The sequence below is a fragment of the Monosiga brevicollis genome, genomic scaffold, assembly GCF_000002865.3.
Source record: "Monosiga brevicollis MX1 MONBRscaffold_6 genomic scaffold, whole genome shotgun sequence".
Lineage (NCBI taxonomy): Eukaryota > Choanoflagellata > Craspedida > Salpingoecidae > Monosiga > Monosiga brevicollis.
In genome coordinates this window covers 1,183,439-1,196,683 of record NW_001865043.1, presented here as the reverse complement: position 1 = coordinate 1,196,683, position 13,245 = coordinate 1,183,439, and the positions used below count along the sequence as shown (strand labels likewise).

The window sequence follows — 13,245 nt, the reverse complement described above, 5'->3', positions numbered from 1 at the left end:
TGTCCGCGGTGCGTGTGTTGGAAGGAGCCGTTTTGCGCTTGACACACACGTTGAAGTGAACTCCACTCAAAAGCAGACATGAAAATGCTGACAATTAAATACTGACAACGACAGACACACTCACACACACGCACTATACACCACACACACACGCACAACACACGCACACACACACGCGGGGGGTGGGGGTGGGCGTGTCAAGAGTTGCTTGGCGTTTTTCATTTATTTTTTTTTTCTTCTTCTTCTCCTTCGAGTAGGGTGGGCCTGTTTAGATCGCGCGTTGGGGGAGAGGGGAAACGGCGCTGCTGCGATCGCAGACCCCGCTCTTCATCTTTCAGACACACACATGCTTATCATCCATCATTTTGCCGGTTCTTGCACATGAGATAGGCGCGCGATCGCAGGCACACGCAAGCAGGACACCATGGAAAAGGCACCGATCGTTGACAGCCAACCTGGCAAGACGTCCATGGGACTGGACAACCTTTTTTTGCAAAAGCTTGAGCACATTCAAAACTTTTCCGTTCGCCAGGTTCGTGTGCTTTGGGCAGCGCCCCTGCCAGGCTCAGCGTTACTCGAAGTCCTTTAACCGCCCGCCAATGAACGATTGGGCAGGCCAATGTCTTGGCCGAGGCCGTGACGCTTGGCATCTGGGCCAACACCTACGTCATCTCAGACTTGGATCGCCCCACCCCCGTGCTGAGTGCGTGTGTGGTCCTGTCCCCGCTCGCGTGCCGACTCTCGCTTCCTCGCATTGGCGCTTGATGCCCCGGGTTTGATTCTGACGGCTGCTTCTGGAACGTAGATGCCAAGAAGCCAACCGAAGTGCCCACGCCCGTCTTTTTGGTGCGCGAAGAATCCAACTGCTGTGCTCGCCTGTGCTGCCCGGGCAACCAGTCCTTTTTGGCCAAGGTCTTCCACGCCAAGATGGAGCCTGTTGCTGGCAAGACCCATTGTGGATGCTGTTATGAAGGTCACAAGTAAGCTTGGCGTGCCCGCAGATCGCCTGCTTGTCCTTGATATCCCATCTGCCCACCTGCATGACCACTGGTCCAAGCCAAGCTACAACAAACTCATTCGTGGGCGGCTGGGCTTGATCTAGGTATGAGCCAGACTTGACGCAGCCCGTGGCCATGACCTTGGAGCGCGAGGGCTGTTGCTCACGCTGCCTCGGCTGCTTTGTGTGCTGTGACATGTGTGCTCAACACATGTACATGCACCCCGGGGAAGTTGACGTCAAGCCCGGCACCACGGTCAAGGAAGAGGGCGGCTATTTCGCTCGCACTCGCCAACCTATCGGTGCCGGTGGCTTCCATCCCCAACTCGAGTTGTACACCAACGAAACGCCCGAGGCCAAGGAAACCCCCTTTGCCTACTTTGATGGGCCGTGCCTGTACGGTGGCTGGTTGGGTGTTTGCTTTGATACCATCTTCCGTATCTCCTCCGAGCCCAAGGGCAGCGGTGACCTGGGTCAGATTAAGAAAAATCGCATCAAGTCTTTTAAGGAGTTTTGTATCGCCGCGCTTACCGATGTCGATTGGTTTGAGGTCAATTTACCTGATGACCACGCCAAGATCGGCCCCGAGCAAAAGGCTGCCATCCTTGGTACGGCGCTTCAGCTCGACTACATGCTATATGAGAATGACCTGCCCCCTTGCTACGTTGAGCCCAACGACAAGGGTGCCATCATCTATTGCGTCCTCTGCCAAATGTTTTGCTTTGGAGGCCGCATCCCCTGTGAAATCTGCATCCCTATTGAAGGTAACTAACGTGCTGGGACCTCTCGCGTGCGCCTTTCTTGTGCGATCACCCAGTCCTTTTTTGGTTTGGTTTGCTTCTCCGTGTGGTGTGCGTGTGCTTGCGAAAAGAGTGATGTCACGGTACTTGAGGCGTTCGGCAATGCTAAAAACGATCAATTGTACCACAATCGAAAAACAAGTTCATGCTGGTTTACACCTTATCACTGCCCAAACGATCCTCAAGGGCCTTGAAGGCGTCATGATTGACATTATCCAGCTCCTCGTCAAAGACTTGCTCGACACCTTCCACCTCGGGAATGTAGTGCATCAGCATGTTCTCCACACCGTTTTTGAGCGTAAAGATGGAGCTGGGACAACCAGTGCATGCGCCCTACACACCAAACAGCCATTCATAAAAAAGGCACAGTACAGACCGAGGCACGACCAAGTGAACCAAGTGAGATGGCGAGAGCCCGACGACCAACATCGTGTCACCACAGAGCTCACGAAGCGCAAGCCGGCAAAGGGCCACCCACCGAAAGCCGCAGCTGAACAATGCCGTCCACAAAGCCTTGGAACAAAATGTCACCGCCGTCCTCCTGCACCGCAGGCCTGAACGCAATGGGCAAGCGCGATCAAAGGTGATGCATAAGCACACGAGGTCTGCACGGCTTGGCACGGCTTGGCGCATTTTCCACCATCTCCCGCCACCCACGCATCATCTGGCAACTGCGTCAAGTGATACGTACCGAATGCGTGAATCGAGCAGTTCCTTGATCATGGCCACAATCTCGTCGTCATCCTCCGAGACGGCTGTGCAAAGGTTCAAAAGAGACGCCATGCCTTGCATGTGAGCAGGGAATGGGTGCGGACGATGGATCCTCCAAACAAAGGGAGATGAAGAGACGGGGGAGCATGGGTGGCGACGTGGCCCAAGATGAGCCACATACCCGTATCGGTGGGTGCCTCATAGCTGTCAAGAACCACGGGCTGGTTGCTGGCGAAAAAGTCCATCATGGTGGCGTAAATGTTGGGTTTCAGCGTGCTCCATTCGGCAGCTTCATCCTTGTTGATCGTCACAAAGTCCGAGGCCAGGAAAACCGACTTGACGCCATCCACGCGAAAGAGCGCCCTGCCAATGCCAGATGAACATGGGTAAGCCAAAAATAATTGCCACATCCCTCTTGCCCATGGGCATATCCACATTGCAGCCATGCCAGTAAGTTGCCGGCGCACACAATTTTGATCAATGGGTGCACGTACCGGGCTAGCGGTGATTGATGTGCTGCCGCTGCGCTGGTCAATTCCAGTGTGCTGCCAGGCAAAATCTAGTTGACCCAAAACAACAGCGTAAGGGCCACAAATGGGCAGCCGTCACCGCCAAGGGATGTATATGGGACCAGTGCAGAGGCAAACGACAGACGGAGGCTACATACATCAACACCGGGATAAAACATCAAACTGTTGGGGTTTGGGGTGTCGCGCGTTTGAATGAACATGGTGCGACGAGCCAGGACCGGCCGGAAGGGACGCAGCGGCCGAGCAGATGCAAAAGGCAGCGCGCCCGCGCTGATCGAGCGCAGCTGCGCCGCTAGGCTAAAGTGCCACCCAATGTGCGGGACGGAAAAGTCCCAGTGCGAATGAGCGAGGGCAAGGAAGGGACAGCAACAGCAACGCAACCCTGCCCGGCGTCGGATAGGGCCATGTTTGTGGGGTGTGCCAGTCGTACCGTGGCAACGTTAGGGACCTTTGCGCCAGCACAGCCGAAGCTCCGGTCACAGAAGCAAGCGAGCGCGTCGCGCGAGGGATCATTCGTGCAGCCATGGCGCAGGTTGTGTTGGCCAGAGCTGATCAAAGATCACAGAGGGCACACAATGATGCCTCGACAGCTGAAGCGCAAACCCAACACCACCAGCTTGAGTCGTCAGCGCCACCGTTGAGCATGCACATGGAAAGTAGCCCAAGGAACACGCCCAACCACGAACATACCTGGCACACACGCTCTTCAGAACCTCGCGCAAGGCCTCTGACCGAGCTAATCAGGACTACAACGACGACGCCGCCGACGACGATGACCACAGAGAGAACGTGAGAGAGAGAGAGCAGAGAGAGAGGGAGAGAGAGAGAGAGAGAGAGAGAGAGAGAGAGAGAGAGAGAGAACAAATGAAACACCTTCACTCGTGCGCAAGAGCACACTGAACACACACACACACACACACACATCGTTGACGAGAAAGAGATGAGAATGTCGTCAGATGGCAATGTCAGATGTCAGATGTCAGATGTCAGATACTTAATTTGGCTTGTCAGATTTATTTGTCAGAAGAAACGGGTCTTCCTGCAAAACTTGGCGTCAGCGGTGGCGGCGGGGCGTCCGTCTGGGCCGTCGGGTGCGAGATCGGGTGCGTGCGTCTGCTTTGGTGTCGGGCGTCGTCGCGGGATATAAGGGATGTCATCGGATGGAGGAGTGGAAGAAAGTTTGACACGTTGGTGTGTATTGTGCAAAGACACGAGGTTTGCCGAGCTGATTCCATCACTGGCCCTTGCATGTAGCTTTCGCTTTCACAGCCAAGGCCCGCAACATGCCGAGTTTTTCACCCCCTGGTGCCAAGGATGGCTTTGCCGTGGGCAGCCACTGCTGCTGCACCACCCGGTGAGTTGTACCAACGATGGAAACTCAGTTCAGCTGCTACCATCCACCGACACCTTTGCTTCTTTTTGGCCCTACCTATCAAACGATCGAACTCTCACCCTGGCTTGTTGGGACGCCTGCCTGATCGACAGCAAAGGGGTGCTCTATGTCATCGGCTATGATGAGCCGACCCGCTTTGGCACCAAACTCAACAAACATGGGCATGCGTACGTTGCTATTTTGTTGTGCCGCGCCGCCCATCTGGGCCTGCCTCGGCCCTGCTCACGCTTACTCTTGCTAGGGGTCACAACATGCTGCTCGAGTTTAATGCCGCCAATGAGGCCTACCTAGCATCCAATGCAGGATCCTCCCCCGGCGCGCTCACCATCTTTGATGTCAATGCAGTACGTTTCACCGCTCAAAGTCTAAAAAACCATGCATTACGCAGACATGCATCTGCCTCTGGCACCTTTCAATTCCTGTTCTTCACTGCCTGTTGTTGCTCTGCTGGCGCGCACAGCAATCGGTGGTCAAGGAGTATCCGCTCACTGAGCAAGGCAACCTCACGTTCGTCAGACCCTGCGTCTACCTCTCGACAGCAGCGCTCAGCTGTGATTGGCCCTTGCACCCCCACTGATGGGTTTTGCCCCCTCCCGAGTCTCACGTTGGCACAACCTCTGTTTAGTGCGATTTCCTGGTGTTGGGCCGAGCCCAATATTTTGGCTTGTTCCACATCAGAGAATATCCAGTATACCGTAGATCTGCGCGATCCTCGGGCCAAAATGTCCAATCGGGGCATTGCCTGCGTGTCTTTGGCTTGGAAGCAGTACGACGTGTTACCTTTGCCTTATATGACCAATGGCCGCCACCAATCCTCACATGTCTCTTTGCGCTTGCATGCTGCTGAACGCCCAGCTTTGACAATTTCACGGTCACCATGGGCAGCAACGGTGGCCAACTTCACAGCTGGAACTTCAAGCGACGTTATCATAGTGCACACCGCTATGCTGAGACGGCGCTCATGTCAATTGTACGGTTCTTGTCCGACTCGAGCCCTCACTCGCTTCATCCGATGAGGACGACGATGATACTGGCTTCCTTTTGATTTGATTTGATTGGCCATGCAATCCTTTTTTTCCTTGCCATGATACTGTCTCCTGTTGTTGGTCCCTCGCTCTCTCACTTGTTTTTTTCTCCGTTCTTCATTCTTCACTGGCTCTCTCAGGACTGGGCCGCCAATGATCCTCACCGGCTTTTGACATGTGCCGAGGGAGCCAACGAACCCATCAAGCTGTGGGACACCAATCGCAACGTCATCCTCAACGAGATTAGCGGAAACGACTTTTATCAGGCCCGCTTTGCCCCCTTTGGAGCCGGAATTCTGACCGCGAAGCGGCTTGACGAGGTCTGCTCTGGCCACCCCCCGCTTCCTTTGCTGACGCTACAGCTACACCAACGCGTTGGAGGGCCATTCTTATGGATGTATTGAAATCTGGGACTAGACGCGGTCGCTCGTGCAACTCTGGAATATCGGCCAACTGACTGCACCTCGTCTTGAGGTGGAGGCGCATCGAGGTACGGACCTACCCGGACCTTAGCCTCAATGCGGCAGTGTCTCACCCATGCTATGCCTGCCTAATTGCTTTTAGGCCACGGCTGGCGGCGCGTGGATGCTGATAGCTTTGATCTTGTCGTTCAGAAGCGTGATCGCATCCACGTGGTTACGCTGTCCGAGGAGGATCTGGCCGCTCTTTCCTTCAGCCGCCCTCGCGTGGCCCAACCAGAGAGCCAGGATGATGAAGATGAGGTGCGCATCCTCATACCCTTGTGTTGTCCCCCCAACTCACAGAACACGCGCACACGCCGCTGCTCTCACCCGTCGTGTACGGAGTCATCAGGATGTACTTGAAGGCGTACCACTGCGGCCTCACACTTTTACCCAGGACCTCAGCCGCGCAGTCCGCCAGCGGCCACAGGGAGCTTACATCAATGCAATCGATTACACGCTGCGCCGGTGCGCTTTTGCTTTGCCAACCAGACCACATGCTTTGAGCTTGAAATGCGGATGTCGCGCGTCCTCATCATTTCGTTGTCTGTTGTCACGTCAGCTTCCACGTCAACGTCGTCGTGGAAATGGGTCACCAACATAACATGGTGGCCCAATTTCGTGTTACTGAAGTAGAAGCGCGCAACGGAGAGCTCACACAAAACTTTGAGGTACCCGCCTCCGCCTGGCCCCAAACGTAAAGCTGAATAGGACCTGACTGCCGTCGTTGTATCATGTGTGACGCCATGCCCGTTTAGTTTCTGCCCAGCACTACCATCGATGCAGCCAGCAAGACAGCCATGATCTCGGTGTGTATACGGCTCCGAGCCTGCTTGAGCATCCAAGAAGCACTTTTCTCTGATGCGCCACGTCCCTTGCCCATGTTGACAGCGAATGAACAACACAGCCAATGCGTGTCGACAACAAAACAAATATTGGATTGAGCCCATGGTCCAGGAAGCCATCACCTTTATTCAGGTAAGGTTTGCTTTGACTCGGTTGGTTACATCCTTGCTCTCGTTCTACGATTGGCTCATCGTGAACTGTTGCTAGACTTATGCCAAAGAAGTGCGCAATAAGAACTCATTGCGCAAGCGTACACAAGGCAATGCACGCAGTACGTCGCTCTCCGAGCTCCGGTCGTTTCTCGCTCGCCATGAGGCATGCCACATGCCGCGACCTTCGCTCCACCCTGGCTGTTGCTATAGCTGGCCCTCTCTGTTGCTCTCTTTGCTCTGCACTTGTTGTTCGCTATCCTTCTTCCTCATCTCGCCCACCAACGCACAACCAATGTCTTAGACCGGGCTAATCTGGAAGACTTGCGGCGCATGTCGGGTGCCGTCTTCACCGTCGGTGGCAAGCTCATTGTCTTTACCAACAAGGTACAACACCCTTTCTGTTGGGCTCAGCCTTGCATCGATCCTGCCGCAAAGCGACGTAAAAAGCTGTTCTCATGGGGACGTGTTGACGTAGGCATTTGCTGGGGAGCCCCTCAAGTCGCCGCGCGAGGGTGGTGTTGGTCGCACACGAGGTGCGTTCTAGAGCGGGCTTGCAAACCATTTTTAGGGGTGGCATAGTGGTTCCGTGGGGTGCTGCCAGCACGTTTGCTGCGCTTGACTCATCAGCCGGGTTCACCAGGTTCTTCGGCCAGTGTGCACAAGGCTCAGGCGTCAAGATTCCTGCCGGACTGGACATTAGGCATGCGGTACGCGTGGTTTCCCGTTTGATCGCACGAACCTCGTGCAGAGCTTGAATGTTTTCCTTACTGGCCGTTTGTTGGCGCCTCTATGCCTCATGCTACGCCGCATGCCGTTCTCAGAACGCGGGACGAGAAGCGCGTTCTCAGCGGGACCAACATGGCCGTCAAGGAAGTGGCGATGGACCGCCGTAAACTGGCCGAACCCGTTTACATTGTGGATGTACAGGTCCCGCTGGGTTTCCAACGCGAGCATCAGGTACACACTTGCCTACAACTGACGTGCAACATCGTGCCGGCTTCAAGCTAATCTGCAATCATGCACGCCCAACGTTAGCGCACGGCCTTGGCTTTGTTGTTTGAGAAGCGCAGCCAGGAGGCACTCGACTATCTTGCCCGCCAACCGTATGTCGTCGAAGCCTAGCTGCCATGCTACTCTGCCATCTCGCCTCACCGAGGTACTCGTCATTAGCTTGGCCAAGCTGCAGTTGAGCAACGTGTGGCCAGCCGTGAGCCCTGCTATTCGTCTCTTGAGTGCCTTGCCCTCTGGTACGTGGCCCACCTCTGGTCAATTAGGCACAAGACTCTCGCACGTCCATAATTTTGAAGGACAGGGTCCTCTGCTTCATGTCGTCGCCCATCAAAACTTTGGCCCATCTGCCCCGGGCTTTTCTCACTTTCTTGTTTCGTCAGTTGACATGTGGCTACATCATCCCTGTGGCGGCAATCTGCTGACGCGGGCTTTTGAATTTTGTCATTCCGCCCGTGACGTTCAAACGCTGGTCAGTTGTGTGCGTAGCTCCAGGTAGCCATTTCGATCCCCATTCACCTGTGCCTGTGATGGTTTGCTGCTTGATAGACAACCTTGGCGCAAGTCGTCACCTCGGCCAGCAAAAATGGCCGTGAAGCATTCCAGGCAAGCGGTTCGATGCTCAGCGCTGTCTCATTGGGCAGTTGCCGTGATGCTCATGTTTTGCACTATCCCCATTGACAGGTTCTCTGTGAACAGTCACGCTATGCCTGGGTGCCAGCCATGCTGGCGCACCTTGCATACTTGCGCGTGCAGAATGAGCACGAGGCCGCAGCGGCGGTACGTTGTGCGATTGAGCGTGTTGGCTGGATGAACAGTGACTCAAAGTAGTGTCTATTATACTTTGCTGTTATGTGTCCCACCTAACGGCAATGCTGTGCGCTGGGTTCCAACGATTCTTTCAGATTTGTGCCATCATACCCCTGCCAGCTGCGCATTATCTGGCGCAAGTTGACCAGCAGGATCTCAAGCCCCTTGAAGCCATGACAACGGGCTACGCTTCTGTAAATGGTCAGTGCTGTTGCCTAACTTTGAAGTCGTATTTTTCTTTTTTTCCTTTTTTGCCATCATTGAAGACCAACCGGCATCTCGCGCGACGGCTGCCTGGCATTCACACGAACTTGCCCACACCCTGCCCACCCTGCCTGTAGCTGCAAGCAAGCAACTCTGTTTGACGTGTGCGGTCTGCAGGTTTGTCTTCGCCTGCACATCCAGCCCGCCGTACGGTAGACCCGCACATCCCCGTGTTGACGATTGCATCTCATTGCCTCGCTTCTGTCTCATGCTCGTGCAGGTTGCCAGCTCAACTGTACACGCTGTGTCCCGGCTGTGGACACGGTGGGCATTTGGAGCACCTGGCAGCCTGGTTTGCTGAAAACAACGAATGTCCCACTGGTTGTGGCTGTGACTGTGCCTCCATGGCATACGATTTCAGTGGTGAACCTTTTGCCTAGGTGCCTCGCCCGTGCCAGTGGTCCGTCCCAGTGGTGTCCAAGCGTCTAAATTGAGTGTAGCTCTTTTCTTTTAGAGACATGAAGAACAAAAACAACCAGTTTGTGATTTTTTTGTGTTTTTGTGTTGTAAAGCAAAAATTTAATTACCCCTCCATTTTGTTGTTGCTTGACAACAAGCCAAGCAAAAGTCAAACAAGAACGGATCACTCAACGGCAGCGCGGTGGAGTGTCAATCTGTGCTTCTGCCTTGCCTCTCTCGGTGACACACGCACTTGACGTGCGCCGTGTCAGATTAAAACACAGTGATGGTGAGCTGAAACATGCCCTCCTTCCGCGCGTCGCACGGGTTTCCTTGCTCATGAGCCCGAAATGGAAAACTGCCTAGTCGTCCCTGCAACCCACCAACAAAAATGAACCTTGGGAGCGAGACCAAGAGGTTCTGTCCATGTATCTGGTGGAAAAGGTTAGTTCGTTGCAGCTGATCTCCATCCGATGGGAGTCAACAGGCCGCTCACATCACAATTTGCGACTGGCCAGGAGAAGCTGCAAAGCGAACACGCCGCGTACATGAAGTCACACCCGGAGCTGGGCGCCATCCTCCAGGACTTTTTGAATCACCTGCTCGTACACAAGCCCGATGACTGTTTTGCGGCAGCTAAAGATTTTTTTTCAACGTACGCGACAACGCACAACAAGCCTCGCTCGGCAGCGTCTGCATAACTGAAGGCGCTCAGGCTGGCAGTCTTAGGTTTGACTCTTTGTGTCGTGTAAAAAGGATTTTCCAGTCGGACAACTCCCCTGGTCTTGTGTGAAAAAGTGAGCATGGTCAAGAAGTTGAAAGTATACTTGAATCGATCACATGGAAATAAAACCAAGAGCCTGCCTCCCGCACGCACACACACACACACGAGCGCCGTTTGAAACGAAGGCCAGATTTACAGGATGCCGTCCTCATCCTCGTCCTCTTCTTCTTCTTCTTGTTGCGCCTGCTTTTCTTGCTCTTGGGCCTCTTCTTGAGCCTCTTCTTGAGCCTCTTCTTGAGCCTCTTCTTGAGCCTCTTCTTGAGCCTCTTCTTGAGCCTTTTCTTGAGCCTCTTCTTGAGCCTCTTCTTGCACCATCGTCTCCTCCTTTGACGCTTCAGACACTACCTGAGCCTCGGCTGCGGCATCGGCCTCAGCCTGTGCCAGGTTGGCCTCCTCATGGGCAAGGTCACCCTCAATCTCGCCAAGAGCCTGGTTCATTTCGCTTTCAAAGGTATCGGCAGCGTCGGCACCACCAGCAGGGGCCTTGGCCTCACCCTCGGTTGCCGAGTAGGGAGGCGGTTGCTCACCCTCGGCAGAGGCAGTGGTAGCCGGGTTCGTCTCAGGAGCAGGTGGGGCCGTGGCCTTGACGGGCTTGGGTGCAAACAAGGCGGATCGCTCAGCATCAGCAGCTCCCGTGGGATCAGACGACGAGGAAACCCCCAAAGGATCGGGGCATTTTAGTTGTTGGCGGGCCAACGAGATGATCTACTCGGCGTGCGTGAGTGGAAGATGACCAAGATCAAGACCAGTGCAGCTGGTGTGGGCGGCGCATCAAGATCAATACACAACCCTGGCTACTCACGTCATTCTGGATGAAGGACATGGTTTGCTGCTGCAAGACACTTTGCAAACGCCTGTCATCGGCCTCCTCCATCGCTGTGAGGAGATCATTGGCACAGCTGCCTTCAGCGGAGGTGGCGAATCCCGTAAAGCTGGATGGATGGATCCGAGCATGCAGCAATAGATACAGATGTGAGCCTGCTGACACTGCGGGCCGTACGGTAAACAGTTCGGCGGGCTGCGCTCTGGACCAAAGCTTCCTACTTTGAAACAGCCTCGTCATACACGCGTTGTGCCGCCACCGTGTCTTCCTGCAACAGCTTGATCACCAGTCGGCCCAACAGGGACTGGTGCACAAAGCCGGCGCTGGCCGTCTCGCTCAGAATGGCAGCTTGCTCCTCTGCATCATTGGCGCGGAAGTGAGTCGATGGCGCCAGAGAACACGTTTGGAACGGGATCAAGAGAACGTACCGAGCAGTTCATAGGCTCGGTCCAAATCACCCAGCTTCATGGCCAGGCCAATTGCCGACTCGATGGGTCGCTTGCACTGGCGGACCTTATCCTCATCCTTGTAGAGCTCGCAAATGTCCACGTACAGTGCCAGCGCCACCTCCAACTGTTTTTCCTTCACACAGGTTTTGGCTATGGCAGAAGGTGGAGGCATCAGAATGGGACCTGGAGGAAAAACACAGGGAGACACGGGGAGATTGTCCGGGCGGGCGGGCGGGCGCACCGGCTTTCTCCAGAGCTTGGGCTGCGGCCTGATAGTTGCTAGAGAGGCGATACGCCGTGGATGCCTCCTCCAACAGGGACCGAAACTGAGTAAAGTCAGCCTGGGACAAGCGAAAACCAGGTTGGAGGAGCCCGGAGCGGCGTCAAGGGCGGCATTGCGTGTGGCGTGTGAGCACGCTACAATGTGGAAAAAATTTGAGTCACTTGAGCAAGGCAATTAGGAACCCACCAGCTCCTTGGCTGAGGCGGCAGCATTTTCCAGGGATTGCCCCACATGGTACATGGACCCCATGGCCTGATGTGACTTGCTTGCCTTCACGTACGCTTCAATGGACATGCCGTACTCCTTGCAGAGGCGAAACGCCATGCCTACAAAGCTTGCGAGTGTGAGTGTGGAGGAGGCTGCCAGGGTCTTATGGGATAAAACGGGATCCTGGCTACCAGAACCAATTTCCTGGAGCAAGTCAGCTCAACCCACCAGCCTTATCATAGTAGAGGGAAGCGACTTCATGGTCGGGTTTCCATTTGAACATGGATGTTTTGACGCTGTGAGCATTGGGCGGGCGTCAATGAGTACACATCCCCGGATGAGCAGCCAGCAGACGGGAGCTGCGGGCAAGCACCAACGCTTTCTCGGCCTCGGCAAAGTGCTTCATGGCCTCGGCTTTTTTCTTGGTATCCATCTCGGCGGTTGGAATGGCACGGCACGGCACGGCACGTCTGGTCCAGCACGAAGAAAGAGACGACGCCCTTGTTTTGAAATTCCTGGAGATCATCACCAGCAAGGCCACCAGCAAGAGCCAAGCTGTCAGTCCAAGCCCCGCCGCGTCCTCCCCTGGCCATTGTTCAAAGCATGCGCCGCCCCATCTGCCCCCTCTGTCTCCATGGCACACCTCACCCACCAATGAATCAAAGCTGTCGCGTCCAACACCAACACCAGCAACTCCAGCTCAAAAGCAAATGGCTGATGACAAGACACTAACGTAGAGAGAGACAGAGAGAGACAGAGAGACAGAGAGACAGAGACAGAGACAGAGAGACAGAGCGAGAGACAGAGACAGAGCGAGAGACAGAGACAGAGCGAGAGACAGAGACAGAGCGAGAGACAGAGACAGAGACAGAGAGAGACAGAGACAGAGACAGAGATAGAGACAGAGACAGAGACAGAGACAGAGACAGAGACAGAGCGAGAGACAGAGACAGAGCGAGAGACAGAGACAGAGACAGAAACAGAGAAACAGAGAAACAGAAACAGAAACAGAAACAGAAGAGAAACAGAAACAGAGACAGAAACGACAGAGACAGAGACTCACACAGGCACACAAACCAAAGAGAACACCTCTTCCAACCAATCCATAATCAACCAACTCTCTCTCTCTCAAGCTCTCTCTCAAGCTCTCTCTCTCTCTCTCAAGCTCTCTCTCTCTCAAGCTCTCTCTCGAGCTCTCTCAAGCTCTCTCAAGCTTGCATTTTGTTTGAGCTCAACTTGTGGCAGGATGGCGGGAGCAACATGGTCGGGGCTGGCGCCTGGGATGGAGGCTGTGCTGAGCATG

At 54.8% G+C, this 13,245-nt stretch overlaps 4 protein-coding genes across 4 annotated transcripts; 2 read left to right on the top strand and 2 right to left on the bottom strand.

Moving 5' to 3' along the window:
* Nucleotides 1-424: 424 nt before the first annotated feature.
* On the top strand, nt 425-1,761 carry MONBRDRAFT_24368 (uncharacterized protein; the record flags this gene model as incomplete). Its single annotated transcript, XM_001744717.1, has 4 exons — nt 425-532; nt 616-703; nt 806-980; nt 1,103-1,761. Coding segments are annotated over 4 exons (1,030 nt in total), but the record flags the coding sequence as incomplete, so codon positions are not given.
* A 189-nt stretch (nt 1,762-1,950) lies between these two features.
* Nucleotides 1,951-3,238, bottom strand: MONBRDRAFT_24367 (uncharacterized protein; the record flags this gene model as incomplete). Its single annotated transcript, XM_001744512.1, has 6 exons — nt 1,951-2,130; nt 2,276-2,351; nt 2,489-2,552; nt 2,690-2,871; nt 3,003-3,067; nt 3,176-3,238. 6 exons carry the CDS (start codon nt 3,236-3,238, stop codon nt 1,951-1,953), a joined length of 630 nt encoding a protein of 209 aa, XP_001744564.1.
* Nucleotides 3,239-4,321: 1,083 nt separating this feature from the next.
* On the top strand, nt 4,322-9,377 carry MONBRDRAFT_24366 (uncharacterized protein; the record flags this gene model as incomplete). Its single annotated transcript, XM_001744716.1, is given in 26 exon segments — nt 4,322-4,392; nt 4,524-4,598; nt 4,673-4,775; nt 4,892-4,938; nt 5,057-5,197; nt 5,287-5,401; nt 5,597-5,776; nt 5,874-5,946; nt 6,021-6,178; nt 6,315-6,385; nt 6,480-6,588; nt 6,676-6,726; nt 6,809-6,895; nt 6,971-7,034; nt 7,217-7,299; nt 7,391-7,448; nt 7,556-7,622; nt 7,737-7,836; nt 7,951-8,018; nt 8,038-8,162; nt 8,307-8,418; nt 8,473-8,536; nt 8,608-8,703; nt 8,829-8,934; nt 9,075-9,114; nt 9,218-9,377. 26 exon segments carry the CDS (start codon nt 4,322-4,324, stop codon nt 9,375-9,377), a joined length of 2,424 nt encoding a protein of 807 aa, XP_001744768.1.
* Nucleotides 9,378-10,312: 935 nt separating this feature from the next.
* Nucleotides 10,313-12,623, bottom strand: MONBRDRAFT_36581 (uncharacterized protein; the record flags this gene model as incomplete). The annotated part of the gene is made up of 9 exons (XM_001744511.1): nt 12,595-12,623; nt 12,320-12,457; nt 12,171-12,238; nt 11,922-12,061; nt 11,694-11,793; nt 11,432-11,602; nt 11,225-11,360; nt 10,983-11,112; nt 10,313-10,771 (listed from the first exon to the last, which is right to left on the bottom strand). The coding sequence occupies exons 2-9, from the start codon at nt 12,373-12,375 to the stop codon at nt 10,313-10,315; spliced, it is 1,260 nt and encodes a 419-aa protein (XP_001744563.1). The 5' UTR covers nt 12,376-12,457; nt 12,595-12,623.
* Between the last annotated feature and the right edge of the window lie 622 nt (nt 12,624-13,245).